Raw genomic sequence first — 16,264 nt, 5'->3', positions numbered from 1 at the left:
GCTGTAAAGCCAGTTATAAAAAAAGTTTACTTGTCATGAACGTCAATGTCAATGAACGTCAAAAAAAATATTTAAGGTTATGTGAAGAGTTTTAAAAAAATATAAATAATTTAGAGGATTTAATAATTTATTAACTTTAGCATATCGATTTGATTACAAAAATACTGATTTGATGATATTACAAATTTTATATTTATTCATCTCATTATAAAGTAGGATCTATTGGAAGAATCTAAATATGTCTACAAAGCGGCCTGTATCATGGTTTTTAACAGAAAAAGGTCGAAAGTTTTCATTTTCACTAATAACTGGCACCAGTCTCGTTCTTACTGCAGCAAAATTTACTCCTCACACATTTTTCTTGCAGAATTACAAAGACTTTGTACATTATTATAAGTAAGTCAGGGACAGTATTATCAGAATGTTTATTTCTTATCATGGTCACAAAGTCACTGTGTTTCGGTCTCAAGGGAATAGGGATGATGACAGTTTTATAAATTGTTTATAAATTAGGAGTATGCTAAAAGTAAAACAATTTTGGAAAAGTAACAGGGTATCTGCGATCATTACTTTCAGAGCACCAGGGATATAAAGGGTCGGATTTGCGGCGCTGCCGTGGATCACTGAAAACGCACAATACAAAATAGTATGATTTAATGAAGTCGTAGGTACATAATGATCATTAGATTTGTATAGGCAGTCAAACATAATTACAAATATCTTTGTTATTTGTGTGTTTATGTTTATAGTTCAAATATGTCACATTTAATGTAAGGAAGCTATAACTATGAATTTTCATCTAATTATGATAAGAGATTTTTAATAGATTTTGAATCTTATTTATTTATATATAAATTAGTTAACATTGACCTTATTTACCCTAATTTATCATAAAAATCAATATATTCAATCCTATTATAGTCATCATCCCTATTGGTATACTTAGTTCTGGTGAAGTTAATGACACACCAGTGTGTCTGTGTGTTTTTTCTATAGTATGATGGTTTTCCACTTGGTCTGATCACACCTTGTAGTCAATGTATGCTAAAAGGATGCATTTTATATTCAATATTTCATGCATATTTTAATATCTGTAACATCAGTAAAAAGATAATTTTTCAAGTTGTCTTTAAATTATTTATGTTTGTATGGAAAAAGTCTGATTACTATTAATTGGCATTTGATTACAGTGAAGGAAAGCCGGTAGAGCTTCCAAATGATCTACATAAGACATACCAGAAATGTATGGATCTACTAAAGTTACCTGAAACACACCGGAAACTTATTGAACCATTCAGTGTATTTGGATTTGACCTATTTCATGCTGGTATGTTTTTTTAACTTACTATTATTATTATTTTATTAATTGATTATGAAACACGGCTAAAACTCACATGATATTACCTAATATCATGTGAGTATGCCCAACTAGTTTCGAACCCATACTCATACTCCGACCTAATATCACGTGAGTTTTAGCCGTGTTTCATAATCAATTAATATGAATAACACTTCACAATATTATTATTTTCATGTTGAACAAAAACATTGTGAGGAAACCTACTTAAATGAGGATTTTGTTAATTCTAGTTACCTTAAATTAAGGTTTACATAACAATGTTATATTATATTGTATGTAATATTTGTATATATATGTCAATTTTTTTTTAGCTTAGTTATATATAAACTACTAAGGCATGAGCACCTTACCTTATTACAGCACCCCATAATTGGAAGTGTTAATAACCTTGTTATTTTACTCTTTTAAACTGGAATAACTATTAAGGTTTTAAAAATTTTAGGTAGCACCAGTTCAAGATTTGGTGCATTAGTTGGAATTCCTGTGAATTTTACATATAAAAACTTGGAAGACATTGAAAAGCAAAATATCCAGGTTTGTTGTTTTTACATTAAGGTATAATTATAAATACAAATAAATATCTACATTAAAAAGTCATACACATGAATAATGTATGCAATAATTTCCAAATTAATAGTTGTTAACAGGGGTGCGGCGGCAGGGCACCCCTGTTAACCGGCAAAACGGCACCCTGCGCGCCTTCCACCCACCAAGTCGCCTCACATGTTTTGATTTTAGCATACCTTATGTATTTGCTGCACTTGGAGACACCTCCGGCTTATTTCGCAGATGTCATAAAGATTGCAATGAGCTTACAATATTATTGTTGCAGTGAATATGATCTCTGCCTCTGATTCCAGAGGTTGTAGGTTTGAATCCGGTCTGGGACATGCACCTCCATCTTTATAGTTATGTGCTTTTAAGTAGTTAAATGTCTTGTGTCTCTAACAGTGAAGGAAAAACATAATGAGGAAACCTGCATACCTGCGAATTTTCCTATTTCGCATTGGCCAACATAGTGGACAATTTAACCTAACCCCTCTCTTTCTGAGAGGAGACTCAAGCTCAGCAGTGAGCCAAATATGGGTTGATAATGATGAATATTATCTATACTTACTATTCCAGTAGTAGGTACTTTCATAATATATATTTTTATCATCTTCATAATATATAAAAGTTACCTTTATTAATTTCAGGTCAATCAAAAAACACTTAATCTGAAATCAGAAATTGGAAATAAATTAGGTGAAGCTCTCATCTTACCCGATAAAGTTAAAGAATTTGCAATATGCAGAGAAATACTTATGACTCAAAATAATAAAGTGATGTTTGAGTCTTCTTATCCATTTATTTGTCTTTTCTTTGCATATAACTTGTCTCAATACTGTAACAGAAGGTATAATTTATATAATGCTCCACAAGGTATTAGAGGTGTAATATATTCTATTGTTGGTTTGTTTAGTTTAGGCACTTATTTTCTTATGAAAGATATGACTGAAGTTTACTATGAAACAGTAGCTGACAAGAAATTGTGTGAGCTTGGCCCAGATTACATAAAAAGTGGTGTAACATTCTATGACAAACTATTACAAAGAAATCAAGCGTTAAGAGAATTGATGGGCAAAGAGGGTGAAAAGAAATACACTATAAATGGCAACGAAAACTATTTAATAAGACAACCTCATATTGCCTTGGTTCATAGAAAACAATACTTTGAACACAGGTTGAAACAAAGTAATGAAAATCTGGAAGAAAATGTTTTAAGTGAAAGTCAAGTGTTGTAATTATTTTAATTTAATAATTATCTAAGAAGTGCAATATATTAAGTCAATGAGTGAGACACTAAAGTAGAAACTCGAAAATAGATGAAGGTGTTTGTGCTTTTTTTGGTAACTCTGTACTGTGACTGCAAATACCATGATACTTCATATTTTGTTCCTCAATATGTTTGTAATGATATGTATCTAATGAAAATATTACTCGGTAATATAGATGACTATAGAGAGTTAACTTTTTTGTTATTGAAGCCCAAGAACCTTTTATAGTTAGTCCAAAACAGATTTATTTAATACTTACTATTGACATTAGAATATGTGACAATTTTTATCCAATAATGAAACCGTTAAATTTATTTAATGTCAACATATTAAATATAGACTTCTGAAACATTTTACAGCATATTATTTCTAAATCATTATGAATTAATAATTTTAGGGGGACAACTCAATAATTAAGGCGACTTTAGGGGTTTTTGACACCAATTTTAGGTTTAAATATTTTCAACAGTTGGTAACACTGCACACGGTGCGCTTCAGCGTTTACCGTTTATAAAGGCAAATGTGTACTTTAAAACTGTCGGCGGCGGTGCAGTAAGGAAGTTTCGATGTTCCGCACTCGGAGACATTATTATCCATCCTACATCCTACTAATATTATAAACGCGAAAGTTTCTATGTTTGGATGTTTGTTACTCTTACCCTATAACACCGAAAGTACTAAACCGATTTGGCTGAAATTTGGAATGGAAATAGATTTTACTCTGGATTAAAAGACATAGGCTTAGTTCCGAAAAAATCCATGGTTTTCCAAGATTTGCAAAAAACTGATGTTTTTGATGGTATGAATGTGAACCGGATTAACTCTTTGAAATATATACACCTAAGTACTTCGATTATAAACAGGAACACTAATTATATCCCGAAAAAATTCATCGTTCCCGCGGGCTTTGTGAAAAACTGAGTTCCATACGGACGAAGTCGCGGGCGTCCGCTAGTAAAAATCTTTTTAGTAATAAAATTCAACCGACTTCCTAAAACTTCACATATCATACGAAGGTAGAACGTACGATGTTATTTTTTGCTTTATAATTTATTTTTGTGATTTTGAAGTCTGTTGAATTTTATTTTTCGTATTTTTCGAGTGTTTTACTTTGTCCTAGCCATCGATCTCCTATTAAACAGTGGATGCACAATCACTCAATGAGTGCCGAACACAACTTCTTGCTTCTGGCAGTCAATTCAAGTAGTCGCATTTGAAAATTCAACCTTGAACTCAAATTCTTAAGGTTGAATTTGCTCTGAATTTGGGATTTTATTGAATAGTGGACTATATATAAAGGCCTAAAATTTTTAATAAATGACATTATAAATAAAAATTAAGATTGACGAAATGAATGAATCAATGAATGACGGACCGACGGAAGTCGGTTAATTATAAATGCGAAAGAAGTCTGTCTGTCTGTTACCTTTTCATGGCTAAACGGCTGTACCGATCAATTTGAATTTTAGTACCTACGAGCAGTACATAGGAAACGGGTTAAAGGTTTGTATTGAAAGTCCTTCATTTTTAGAGTTACCGTTGCTTATAAAAATGCATAAATCACGAAAGAAACACAAGTTATTAAATGATACAACATTTTTAAAAATTTAAACCCGTAAAGGGTTGAAAGGGGTTGATGAAAACTTACTATATTTATTCGCAGACGAAATCACGGGCGTCCGCTAGTTAGCGAAAGACGGAGGCGAAGTTCCGGATTTGTTATCTATCCGAATATAAAATTAATGCCACTTTTCATTGTAATTTTAAAACTCAAGAACGGGCTCATCTTGATCCAAACCAAATATTTAGGCATTGTTTGGACTATTTTAGTAGATGGTACAATATGTGAAGTTTGTACAAAATCGGTCGAGCGGTTCTTCATTTATCACATTTTTTGTAACAAACGAATTTAGGGGTAGTGGTAAGAATAGGGTAGGGTAGGGACAGGGAAGAAGTGCACGTAAGTCAAAGCGAAGCTTGACTCGTTGACCGTGACCGGGCCGAGGTCCGTAAGTAGTCTACATAACCACAGACGAAAAATAAAAGGTCGGCAAAAATTCTGTTATCTGTAATTTTTTCATCAATTGTTATTGTATGTCAATGTCATTTGTCAATGTCATTATCTTGTCATTTCATTTGATGATTTGATTCGTGAACGTGAAGTCGAAGTGAATTACTAAAATAAAAGTAAAAGTACTTTTGCTTTGGACATGAGCTTTTGTGCATAATGTATCTTTTCAATTTACTGAATTAGTTTCAGATTTTAAAGGGCTGAATTACAAACATTATTTCTGTGATAAGCGCAAGTGTTATGTGACTGGAATAATTGATTCACAGATCGTGTTAACACAATAGTGACAATACGTTAGATAAAAATCGCTGTGCTGAATAGTATTAGCAAGATGTGTGGAGGTTTTACTTGCTCTAAAAACGCTTTAATTGCGTTAAACATTCTATATGTTGTAAGTATTATTTGTACACAATCAAGGGTAATACTTATTGTGTGTATCGTAACTTGTTTGTTTCTTTTAAAGGTGGTTGCGTCAATCCTCATCTCAGTGGCAGTGTATGGGCAGGCGTCTGCCTTGGTCACAAACTTGCCCATAGTTGGAGGCATCCTAGCATGTGGAGTATTTCTAATTCTCATATCTTTACTGGGACTTGCTGGAGCCGTGAAACACCACCAAGTTATGCTTTTCTTTGTATCCTTTGTTAAAAATGATAAACCTATCTTGTGCTATGGCTAAACATCCTGGTCCTAGGATGGAAAACACTAGTGTATCATTATGTCTATTTTTTATTATTTGTGTATCACAAAATTTTATTGAATTCAGTGATATTGAAAGTTTATCCAAAAATATGTTACCCAATGAAAATCTTTCTGTAGAACTCTATATTAAATTTTAAATATATATTAAATTTTATAATTATGTAAAAAAAATTCAAGTGTACAGTACCAGCATTATATTATTATAGCTTGGCAAGTTTATCCTTAACACTCCCGATGGGTAGAGCAGACAGGGGGTGTGTAGCGATGAATGAAAAACCGACGACTCATGCACCTCACTTCCCTGCACGCACAATTTCACATTTATGCAGTCTTTCCCCTCGTCGCCCGCATATCATGGTAGTGTCATCAAAAAACTTGCCAGACGATGACTACATTTTAATGTGGCTAGGCTACATTTTCAACTGTCAGTCTGATTTTAAATATTTACTCCTCTTTCAGTTTTTGTATTCCTCAGAAATACTTAGTGCTTTTTCCTGAATGAAAGGTCCCTAATGGTATGTCAACAATATAGAAGTTATTCATTTCTTGGAGTAACTAAGGCATGAAAGTTTAACAAAGCAACTTACATTAATGTTATGAGTGAGAATTAATGTAGAGTACCTAAAAAATCCTATATAAATTGCTTTACTGATCTACTTTCTGATGATGAAATTTTTGAGTCAATAAAATGTTTATTACTTAATTCTCTCTTCTGGTAAAAATGATATTTTACAGTAATAATTCCTTAGCACGGACATATACAGTACATGGTGATTCTGTTCCTGCTATTCCTGGTACAGTTTTCTGTGGCATGTGCTTGTCTGGCTGTGAATTCTGATCAACAGCAAATGATGGCGCAAGAGGTAACTCGTGCTTTTTTTTTTTTTTTCATTTATTGTACGAAAAAGTGTTACAGTTGTTACCTACAGTCATATTTCTTATGTACTGAAGGTAGAAAATGCACGTCATTTTATAACTTATTTATTTTAAATTATCTATTGTTTGCTTATAAAATGTTCTTCAAAATATATTAACTTTATCTAATTCTTCTAAGCTTCTATAATTCAAATTTATTTCCATTAATATAAGAACAAGTTATTATTAGGTGCAAAATGACTAGCAATTTAAACCCTAATTTTTAATTTTGTTGGTAAACAGTACACATAGAGTAGGGCTGTAGTATATGTAAAAAATTACTTGACCTTGAGCCATCCTCATAAACTTGAAATTTTTGTGAGGATGGCGAGTTTACTAGTATGCTGGTTAATTATCTATACTAATATTATACAGCTGAAGAGTTTGTTTGTTTGAACGCGCTGATCTCAGGAACTACTAAGCTGATTTCAAAAATTCCTTCAGTGTTAGATAGCCCATTTATCGAGGAAGGCTATAGGCTATATATTATCCATATATTCCTAAGGAACCGAAAACCACGCTGGTGAAACCGCGCGGCGTCAGCTAGTTATATTATAATTATACACATTAGAGACAATTAGGTACTACATTTTATAATACCTAACTGTTGTGGGTATTTTGATAATAAAAGTAGTTGTCATCCTAACTGTTTTTTCACATTTTTTTACATTACAATGTAATAAAAATTTACACAACACTATGGCCCAAGCGAACCTCCAAATCTCCGAATTCTCCCCTCTTAAAATAAAATAATTCAAAATTCACCCTTTACATTTGATATTTTTTTTCTTAAAGATATTATTTTTTTTTTAGTCTCATTATTCCTGCAATCTGTCGTGAGACATTCAGCAGGATTATTTGAATCATGGCGTGTTTGGTGCGAAATCCAGTGATTTGCCCAAATATAATAATGTAGTGTCTATTTCATGACATCTTGTGGTGCTCGGTCGGTGAGCCTTTTGAAAGTTGTACCGTACCAGCTCTGTTGTGTGAAGTGGGTTTCCGATACTACGCCATTTGTTTCTAAAAATGGTTTTTATAATAGTTCTTAAATATATAACAATAACATCATAGTCTATATTGTAGCAATAGACTTTTGTTTAACACATCACAACCTTTACAACTACCTAATGTTCTAGGGCTGGCACACTGTTAATATGGATGTGAAGGAAGAAGTACAGAAGAGATACAAATGCTGTGGCTTCCAGAGTAGAGCTGTGCCCCTCAATGGAACGGCAGACTTTCCCTCGTGCACTGACATTGATGTAAGGTTTTATATTACATTTCATTGTACCTCCTTACTATAAATGTTGACTCTCCTGGAGATGTTCTAGTTATGGAGTGAAAAGAAGCATTTAGTTTTTTGTGAAAGATAACAAAATAAAATTATTTATTTTGTGCAACACTAGATTTTATCAATTTCTCTTTAATCTTTTTTATTTAATAGCAATAGCAAAGTGTACAGTGATTTTTGTTATTTAACTGCATTTTTCAAGTGTTGATATCAACATACATGCACTAAAACTGGCACCACCAAGACTACCACAAAAAATTGTTTCTTTAGTTTTGGCGACCTCCATGGCGCAGTGGTATGCGCGGTGGATATACATATATGACGGAGGTTCTGGGTTTGATCCCCGGCTGGGTCGATTGAGGTTTTCTTAATCCAGGTCCAAGTCTAGCTGGTAGTTAGTGACGTACCGCCAAACGATTTAGCGTTCCGGTACGATGTCGTGTAGAAACCGAAAGGGGTGTGGATTTTCATCCTCCTAACAAGTAGGCCTGCTTCCATCTTAGATTGCATCATCACTTACCATCAGCTGAGATTGTAGTCAAGGGCTTACTTCTAATGAATAAAAAAATAAAAAAAAGTTAGATATTAGATGGTGATATAGAACATGTCTACTTGTTTTGATTCTTACCTATATTCATAAACTTTTATTGAGATTTGAACCTTAATTTTCCTCATAGTAAAATTGGCCTAATCTCTACTTTTTAAAGTTTACTTTACTTTGAAGGAGGTTTAAATCATAATCCATGTTCATAAATAAGGCTGTTAGAGTTGTTGGTGACGTCAATTTGTGATTGCCTCCTTTGTAAATTATCATTTGTAAATATTTTCAGAGAATTTGTTGCGCCAATATGGAGATAACATCAGCTTGTTGGTGCCAACCCTGTGTGGAGAATCTTAAGGAGACCATTGACAACGCTTTCAAACTATGCGGCGGTATTGGACTTTTCTTCAGTTTTACTGAGGTACCTCATTATTATTTTTAACCGACTACAAAAAAAAGGATTAGGTTCTCAATTTGACGCGTATGTTTTTTTTTAAATGTTTGTTACCGCATAACTTCTAAAAATTCTGTTTTTTGTTTGAAAGAATATACTTCCAGATTGGTCCCATTTAATTTTCATAAAAAACAGTCCAGTAATTTTGTGTTAAAATGAAAATAACGAAATTGCCCGTACTGTGGCGCTTTCGTTCACAAAAATTAAATGCTAGGACACACTAAAAACAGAAAAATATTTTTTTTTTAACAATAAATTTAACAGACTTCAAAATCACAAAAATAAACTAAAAAGCGAAAAATAACATCCTATGTGCTACCTTCTGATCACTTTGAAGGCGGTGCCAAGCTATTTTTCGCCACTTAGTTTATTTTTCTGATTTAGAAGTCGGTTCAATTTTTTTGTTAAAAAGGTTTTATCTTATATATATCTGTAAATATGTCTCTATAAGAAATCTATGTTAAATAATTTGTTATAATTTACATCAACTTTAGAGTACATAATTGTCATGAATGTAGGAAACAACTAAATTCATAGTTTAAACATAAACACAGATAACTTTATCAATGTTTACTGTGATAAGTGTGCTAAATGTAGACATAAACATAATAACTAGCAAACCAACCATAAATCATTGATTAAAGACAATAAAGTATGTAATGTAGTATTACTTATTGCGAAAAGAAAATTTACTTTTAAAAGAGAGAAACTTGAAAATTTAATTAAAATATCGCATAATTCACTTTTGTAATTGCTAACTTTGTTTGATAATAATTAATTGCTAACTTCAAATCAGTCTCTTTGACAATAGCACCATTTTGATCGCCATTTAAACTATTAATTTAATTTATATTTAATAAGCCTTTAATCGCTATTAATAACCACGTGATAATGGTTTCTCTTATCTTCCTTAATATTACTTTATTTAAATAATTTAATTTTTATATTTATTTTGTTTATTATGTACATAGTAATTAGGCTGTCTGGTTCTAAAGAAGGCGCATTAAATACAGCATCTAAATTATGTTTGGACTCAAATTTTGATGTACATTTATTATATTTTTTATACTTACATTCAAATGAAAATGCTAACAGTTTAAAAATCAGACTTACAATTCTATTGTGATTACCACTCCACTATAGAGTTTTCGTTTAACTGGGGAAAGGGGAATAATACGTTTTTTTTTAAATTATGAAATTAAAAAAATTTGCTACTTTAAAATTTTTTTAATACTCAAAGCAAATTAGTAATATTTTTAAATAATCTTAATACTCCAATTAAGCGAAAAAGGCTAGGCTAGGCTTTGAGCTAGGCTAGCTAGTGCAACATGAGTTGTGTTTCAAGGCCTAATTTCTTGTGGCTAGTAGATTCTGAATTTGGTAACGTCATACTATGAGCACTGAATTAATGTTTTCAATATTAACTGGTTGCCTAACTAATGTAACTAATTATTATCTTTAATGAAAATGCTGTAGCATGGTGCGGGTGATGGTTTCAGTAACATTGTGACTTAATATTTCAGCTGTACCACATTTGTAATACATTAAATCATTAATAACTGTAGTAACTTAAATTTAACCCAGCTAGAATGTTCTACTCTACAAATAAAATCAAATTGAAAGAAAAATTTAAACAAAGTGTCATGTGTATAATGTAACGCCATAGATGTATTGGTACTGAGACTGACAGATGTCAACGTCATACAGGCAACTGTCATCCTCACCATGCTACAGCGCACACATTATAATGAAGTTGTCTTTCTGTATGTGTTACTTTTGTTACTAACAATTGGGCGGTTATTTGCAGTTTCTGGGTGTGTGGTTGACAGTAAGATATCGTAACCAAAAGGATCCGCGCGCTAACCCCAGTGCATTTCTGTGAATGCTCTAAGGATTGAATGGTTTAAGGTGGATTAGTACTGTGCTTGAGAAACACTAACGGCCAGTTTCTATTATCTATAGCCTGTCGATATTATTTGTGCGATGTCATATGTCTATACTAGCGGACGCCTGTGACTTCGTTCGCCCTTAAACCTCTTTAATCCAGCCCTGTCGCAAAATCTACTACTAACTGTAAAGTACCTGCCTGCCGAATTTCAGCTTTGTACATCAAACGGTTTTCGAATATCGTGATAAATGACCTTTCGCATTTATATATTGAGATAAATAAATTTTACTTATCACTTTACATATTAAGTGTGCTGGTATTAATGATTTAAAATCAAACTTATTCTGTGGTTGTTCTATCTAATTACTTCTCACTATTTAAATGGTCAGTATTTCATTAATCCATATGGATCGACATATGAACAAGTAAAATCTAACTTTCTCGTGGTTCAAATTTCTCTGAGTTCAAAAATATAACTAACATGCTGAAAGTCTATGACGTCACTTTCAAGTGTGACGTCACGACGTATTTCGCTTCAGTGCACACCATAGAGTAGGAGGTAACTGCTAGTCTGTTTCAAAATTATTATTATTATTAGAGAGGTTTCTCGCGCAGTCCTTTAGGTTCGTTTTTGGTCCGGTTTCGGTTCGGTTATCGTCTGACTGCGATATTTAATGTTTCAGAACCGACTGGTTAATGTTCCCAGTAAAAAATATTTACATATACAAATAATATCGCTTGCTAATCGCCAAATTACAAAAAGACTGATTTTAGAAACTTGCCATTAAGCATATTATGTGCTGTGTTGCATGTTTTGCACTGATTACTCATTACTTTAACAAGATGAATGGTGCTTGCCAATATGACTGCATATTTATTGATTTTCTTCACTTCTTATTTTATTTTATAATTCAACATTGTTCTGTGCCGTGTGTAGACTCCGCGCCATGAAAGAAGTCCTGTGGCTAAAACCTGAACTAAAATCGACAGCGTCTTATACAAATGACAATGAGAGCCATAAAGACTTTAGCGCCGCGTCTACGAGACTTGTTTCGTCTCGCAGAGTATACTGGTATAGAAGCATTGGCCTCTTATAATAAAAGCACGAACGTATCCTTCTACATCACTATTAGTAGTGTAGTAAGTAGGTTTTCTTCTATACGTCGATCTCCTATTAAAAAGTGGATGCACAATCAGCGATTAAAAAACGTCCCCACTCAATGAGTGCCAAACACAACTTCTTGGCATTCAATTCATGTAGTCGTGTTTGCAAATTCAACCTTAAACTCAATCCTTAAGGTTGAATTTGTTCTGAATTTGGGATTTTATTCAATATTAGACTATATTTAAAGGTTTTTAGGCGTAATTTTCTTTACCAATAATTCTAAAACTAGCAAAATTGACCAGGTTTTAAGTGATTTTTTCAGCATGATTGTGCGTCCTTTTATTATAAGAGGTTTAATTTACAGTTTAAGACATTTTACTAGTAAAATGACTTTTCAGTGACAGTTGCACTTGACATTTTACTGACTGGAATTAATAATCGTAGAATAGATAAACTTTCTTTAATTTACTATTGCTCAATTTTATTATTATATATTTTATATACTATGCACAAAAATTAAGGCAGCAGAAAAAAAATCCAAATTATGTGTGTGGTTTTATCAGAGATTGAGACCCTGTGGTTCGTCACTTCCACACACACACACACACACACACACACATACATCTTCGGAGAGTGAGTTTGGAGTCACAAAATACTGTGGAACACACACATACACGTGCGCAAGCACAAAAGCGTAAATTATGACATTTTCAGAGCGAAATTCTTGCTCCTTTAATTTTTTTAAAAATTCGATCAAGTGGGAAAAAAAAACGGTTGGCTGGATTGAATTGAAACTTTGTAGGGTTTTTGTGGGTATATTGAACAGTAAAAGGCACACTTAACGTCAGTGGTTTCCGCAATATTTTTGATTGGGCGCTTGATTTTCCAAAAAACGACAAAAAGCCCTTTTTTGGATGCTTTTTCAAATTCATGTAATGATTGAAAAAAAATTTTTTTTTCAAAATTCAATTGCCAACCCTTGTAGAGAGTTTATTCAAATTTTTGAAACCAACCTCAAAATTTCTGTGCGATCATTGGTTGCTGAGATATTGGTAATCAAAGACAAAATGATCTTTTTCCATTCAAACATCGATATCTCAGCGAGAAATGCTCGTATCGAGATTTTAAAAAAACGAAATTAAATCTGAATAAACAAGCTATCCGGTCCATATGGAGGTTGAGTCGAAAAAAATTTTTCCACGTCCGTAGATTAAAAAAAAACCAAAAAAATTTCGAAAATTTTTTTTTCGGTGGTTTTCTTATGATTACTCGAAAAATATTTTCAAAAAAAAATTTTCAAACTCAGATCCAAAAACTAAACACTTAGAGCTACAATTTGCTTTTTATTTTTTTGCTGTACGACCATTTTTGTATAAGTTACAGCCTGTTGAAAATCCCCCAAAAATTTGGATTTTTTTTCTGCTCCCTTAATTTTTGTGCATAGTATATTATTGCTCAATTTTTTTGCACTTCTTTTGAAATAATAATACAGTTCGACCGCTGGAGCTGTTTTATTAATTAATTTCTAAAAATTTAAAATTTTCAGCTTATAAATAGCATTTATTAACATACACTGCAGAATACATAAATAAATAGTTGCACGCTTTTGCATGATTTTTACAGTCTCTTTTTGTCAATTTAAAAAGTAATGTATTATTTATTCACAATTTCTGTAAAGTTTAGCTGAAGCAAATCATTATAATTAGTACATGTTTATTTTTTTAATTGCATGGTTATCAAGGTCTATATGTATTGCCACCTAAAAAGGCTTTTTGTTACTAAAGAAACCGTTTTTTTTTCAGCTTTTCGCAGTATGGCTCGCCCGACGTTACCGCAACCAACCGGACCCAAATTACAAGGAACCCCATGCTATATTTCCCAGAAAAAATTATCTATATTAAATCAATTTTCTTTAGGTATCTTCTTAGTCTCAAATAATAGTTAAATAGTTTGAATTATAGTTGTTTGCTTTTTTTTTTTTTTTTTTTTTTTTTTTTTTTTTTTTTTTTTTTTTTTTTTTTTTTTTTCCATCCAGGAGGGGAAATCCTCATGGACACCCTAAAGGGTAGTGCCGGACTCTTACCGGCTAAAACCCCTCCTGCCACCCTGTTAGCCGTGTACCCGCCTTTCGGCCTAAAACACGGTAACACTTTTGCCTATATCTTATGTCATTGTTGTTGTTTTCCTTCTCATTTCCTCCTTTTCCTTTTCCCTTATAATGTCTTCAAGGAAGTTAGTAATAATTCTCCAGCTTTTTTCTGATTCCAGCATTTTAGGTACTACGTTATCTACACTTATATCTCCCACCTTTGCAGACACTTCTCGCCTGTCACTTTCCCACTTTACACAATCGAAGATGGTGTGCATTGCATCGTCGTTATTGTCGCAGTACATGCACGTGGCGTCTGGTCTTTTACCGATACCTGCCAGATAGCACATAAAAACGCCATCACCAGTAAAGCACTGTGTAAGGCGATATGACATTCGGCCATGCCTTCTGCTCGTCCATTGTTCTAGATCAGGAATCAGGCGGTATGTCCATCTACCTTTAGACGATATATCCCATTCTTTTTGCCATTTCGCTAAGGTTTCTTTTTCCAGAGTTCCTGGTATTTCCGCGGTACTTTGTTTTCTTCGGATCGCTCTCTCAGCAGCTAGCAGGTGGATGGGAGTTAAGTTTGCGAGAACCAGTGCAGCATCAGTGGATACAGTTTTGTAGGCAGAGCAAACCCTGAGCGCTAGTATACGTTGTGCTTTCAATACCTGCATTTTATGCACAGCAAAATTCATAGCTGGTTCCCAGATTGGTGCCGCGTACAAAACTATGGACTGTGTAACCATAGCTAGCGTCCTTCTTTTGACGTCACTGGGGCCCTTGGTGTTAAGGAGCAGCTTACACAGGGCTCTTGCGGTTTTAGAAGCTTTTTCGCAAACAGATCTCAGGTGCGGCCCGAAATTTAGTCCCCAGTCTAGCTTTACGCCTAGATAGGTAACGCTGTTTGATGTAGTAACCGTCTGTCCTCCACAGTCAAATTGCATGCCATGAACATTTCTTTTTCTATTGAAGACAACTGCTTCAGTTTTTCCTGGTGCAATCTCTAATTGGTTTTGACGCATCCAGAGTTCCACTGCATGTAAAGTCTCGTTTGTTTTACATATCAAGTCATGCTTATCCTTTGCAGTGAGTTGTTTGCTAATAGATTATCAAATTAGCAGGGTTAATTGTGTTAAAATATGAAATGCCAAACATGTAAACAAATATCAGGTATAGACGGCGCCAAACTTATGGTTCGTCCTGAACACGAGGTGTATGGTTGTTTAAACGAAAATATATCCCAGCTGAGTTAATAGTAGCTGCGTAGTTAAAATCAAATCATTATTTATTTGATAGAATGTCGTACATGTTTTGATCTTAAAATTATTGAATTACTTAATATATTATAGTATGCAACTTTTGTTTTACAATTAAAATATTTCATCCTGATAACAGTTGTTATAACATATTTTGACATGTTCTGACAATGTCAGAGCGGACTTGAAGTTTGGCGAGAGGTATATTGATGTAAAAATTATTTTAAAAGTTCTCTAATTATTACTATAATAAATTAAAACCAGTACAACATTACAAATATAATAATTAGAGAAAAAATATAAAATGTTTATGGATTGCATAGTGAATTGCTCAATAAATTGTAAGTTACGGTTTAATAATGCTAGAACTCTTTGTTTACATGTTTGGTTATTTTTAAAACAAATCTATTTTGACTATTGTTTAAAAAAACAGTAAATATAAAAGGCTTTAATCTATTATGCTGATGTAAGTGGCCTTACCAAGCATTCGCCTCGCGCAATGCAGTGAAGGTCAAATATTTGTTTAGAAAGTTATTTTTTATTCCTCCGTACAGACTATTGTGTTTTACGGTTTCAATAGATGACTCTTACAGTGGAATTCATAGACGTTGTGGGGGCACCCCCAGGGGATCATTCAGCCGCTGAGTGTCGAATTTAACCTCTAATTGTTTGAAAATTTGACACTCAGCGGGTGAATGATCCCCTGGGGGTGCCCCTACAAAGTCTATGAATACCACTATTATTGTTATTGGAAGTAATAATGGTTCAA

The 16,264-nt window shown here is 33.1% G+C and overlaps 2 protein-coding genes across 3 annotated transcripts; both read left to right on the top strand.

Annotated features, from left to right (window-relative positions):
- Positions 1-39: 39 nt before the first annotated feature.
- LOC112050075 (transmembrane protein 177) lies at positions 40-3,530 on the top strand. 2 transcript variants are annotated; one of them, XM_024088209.2, is made up of 4 exons: positions 40-281; positions 1,191-1,327; positions 1,803-1,894; positions 2,557-3,530. In XM_024088209.2, exons 1-4 carry the CDS (start codon positions 262-264, stop codon positions 3,142-3,144), a joined length of 837 nt encoding a protein of 278 aa, XP_023943977.1. In that variant the 5' UTR covers positions 40-261; the 3' UTR covers positions 3,145-3,530. The 2 variants fall into 2 exon arrangements, with proteins under 2 accessions (XP_023943977.1, XP_023943976.1); XM_024088208.2 differs by having other exon boundaries at positions 40-396.
- Positions 3,531-5,301: 1,771 nt separating this feature from the next.
- On the top strand, positions 5,302-14,083 carry LOC112050076 (tetraspanin-13). The gene is made up of 7 exons (XM_052883471.1): positions 5,302-5,639; positions 5,712-5,879; positions 6,712-6,810; positions 8,002-8,127; positions 8,987-9,118; positions 10,959-11,059; positions 13,947-14,083. The coding sequence occupies exons 1-6, from the start codon at positions 5,580-5,582 to the stop codon at positions 11,031-11,033; spliced, it is 660 nt and encodes a 219-aa protein (XP_052739431.1). The 5' UTR covers positions 5,302-5,579; the 3' UTR covers positions 11,034-11,059; positions 13,947-14,083.
- The last annotated feature ends 2,181 nt before the right edge of the window (positions 14,084-16,264 follow it).

This window comes from Bicyclus anynana, chromosome 9 (genome assembly GCF_947172395.1).
Source record: "Bicyclus anynana chromosome 9, ilBicAnyn1.1, whole genome shotgun sequence".
In the NCBI taxonomy this organism is placed as follows: domain Eukaryota; kingdom Metazoa; phylum Arthropoda; class Insecta; order Lepidoptera; family Nymphalidae; genus Bicyclus; species Bicyclus anynana.
The sequence above is the reverse complement of the archived record's forward strand: the minus strand, read 5'-3'. Positions and strand labels throughout refer to the sequence as shown.

What these genes read in the sequence shown, in the direction of transcription:
- LOC112050075 (XM_024088208.2), top strand. Translation starts at nt 239, where the DNA reads ATGTCTACAAAGCGGCCTGTATCATGGTTTTTAACAGAAAAAGGTCGA. An exon ending in GACTTTGTACATTATTATAA is followed by an intron (nt 397 to 1,190) that starts GTAAGTCAGGGA and finishes ATTTGATTACAG; the next exon opens with TGAAGGAAAGCCGGTAGAGC. An exon ending in TTGAAAAGCAAAATATCCAG is followed by an intron (nt 1,895 to 2,556) that starts GTTTGTTGTTTT and finishes TATTAATTTCAG; the next exon opens with GTCAATCAAAAAACACTTAA.
- LOC112050076 (XM_052883471.1), top strand. Translation starts at nt 5,580, where the DNA reads ATGTGTGGAGGTTTTACTTGCTCTAAAAACGCTTTAATTGCGTTAAAC. An exon ending in ACCAAGTTATGCTTTTCTTT is followed by an intron (nt 5,880 to 6,711) that starts GTATCCTTTGTT and finishes GGACATATACAG; the next exon opens with TACATGGTGATTCTGTTCCT. An exon ending in CCTCGTGCACTGACATTGAT is followed by an intron (nt 8,128 to 8,986) that starts GTAAGGTTTTAT and finishes AAATATTTTCAG; the next exon opens with AGAATTTGTTGCGCCAATAT.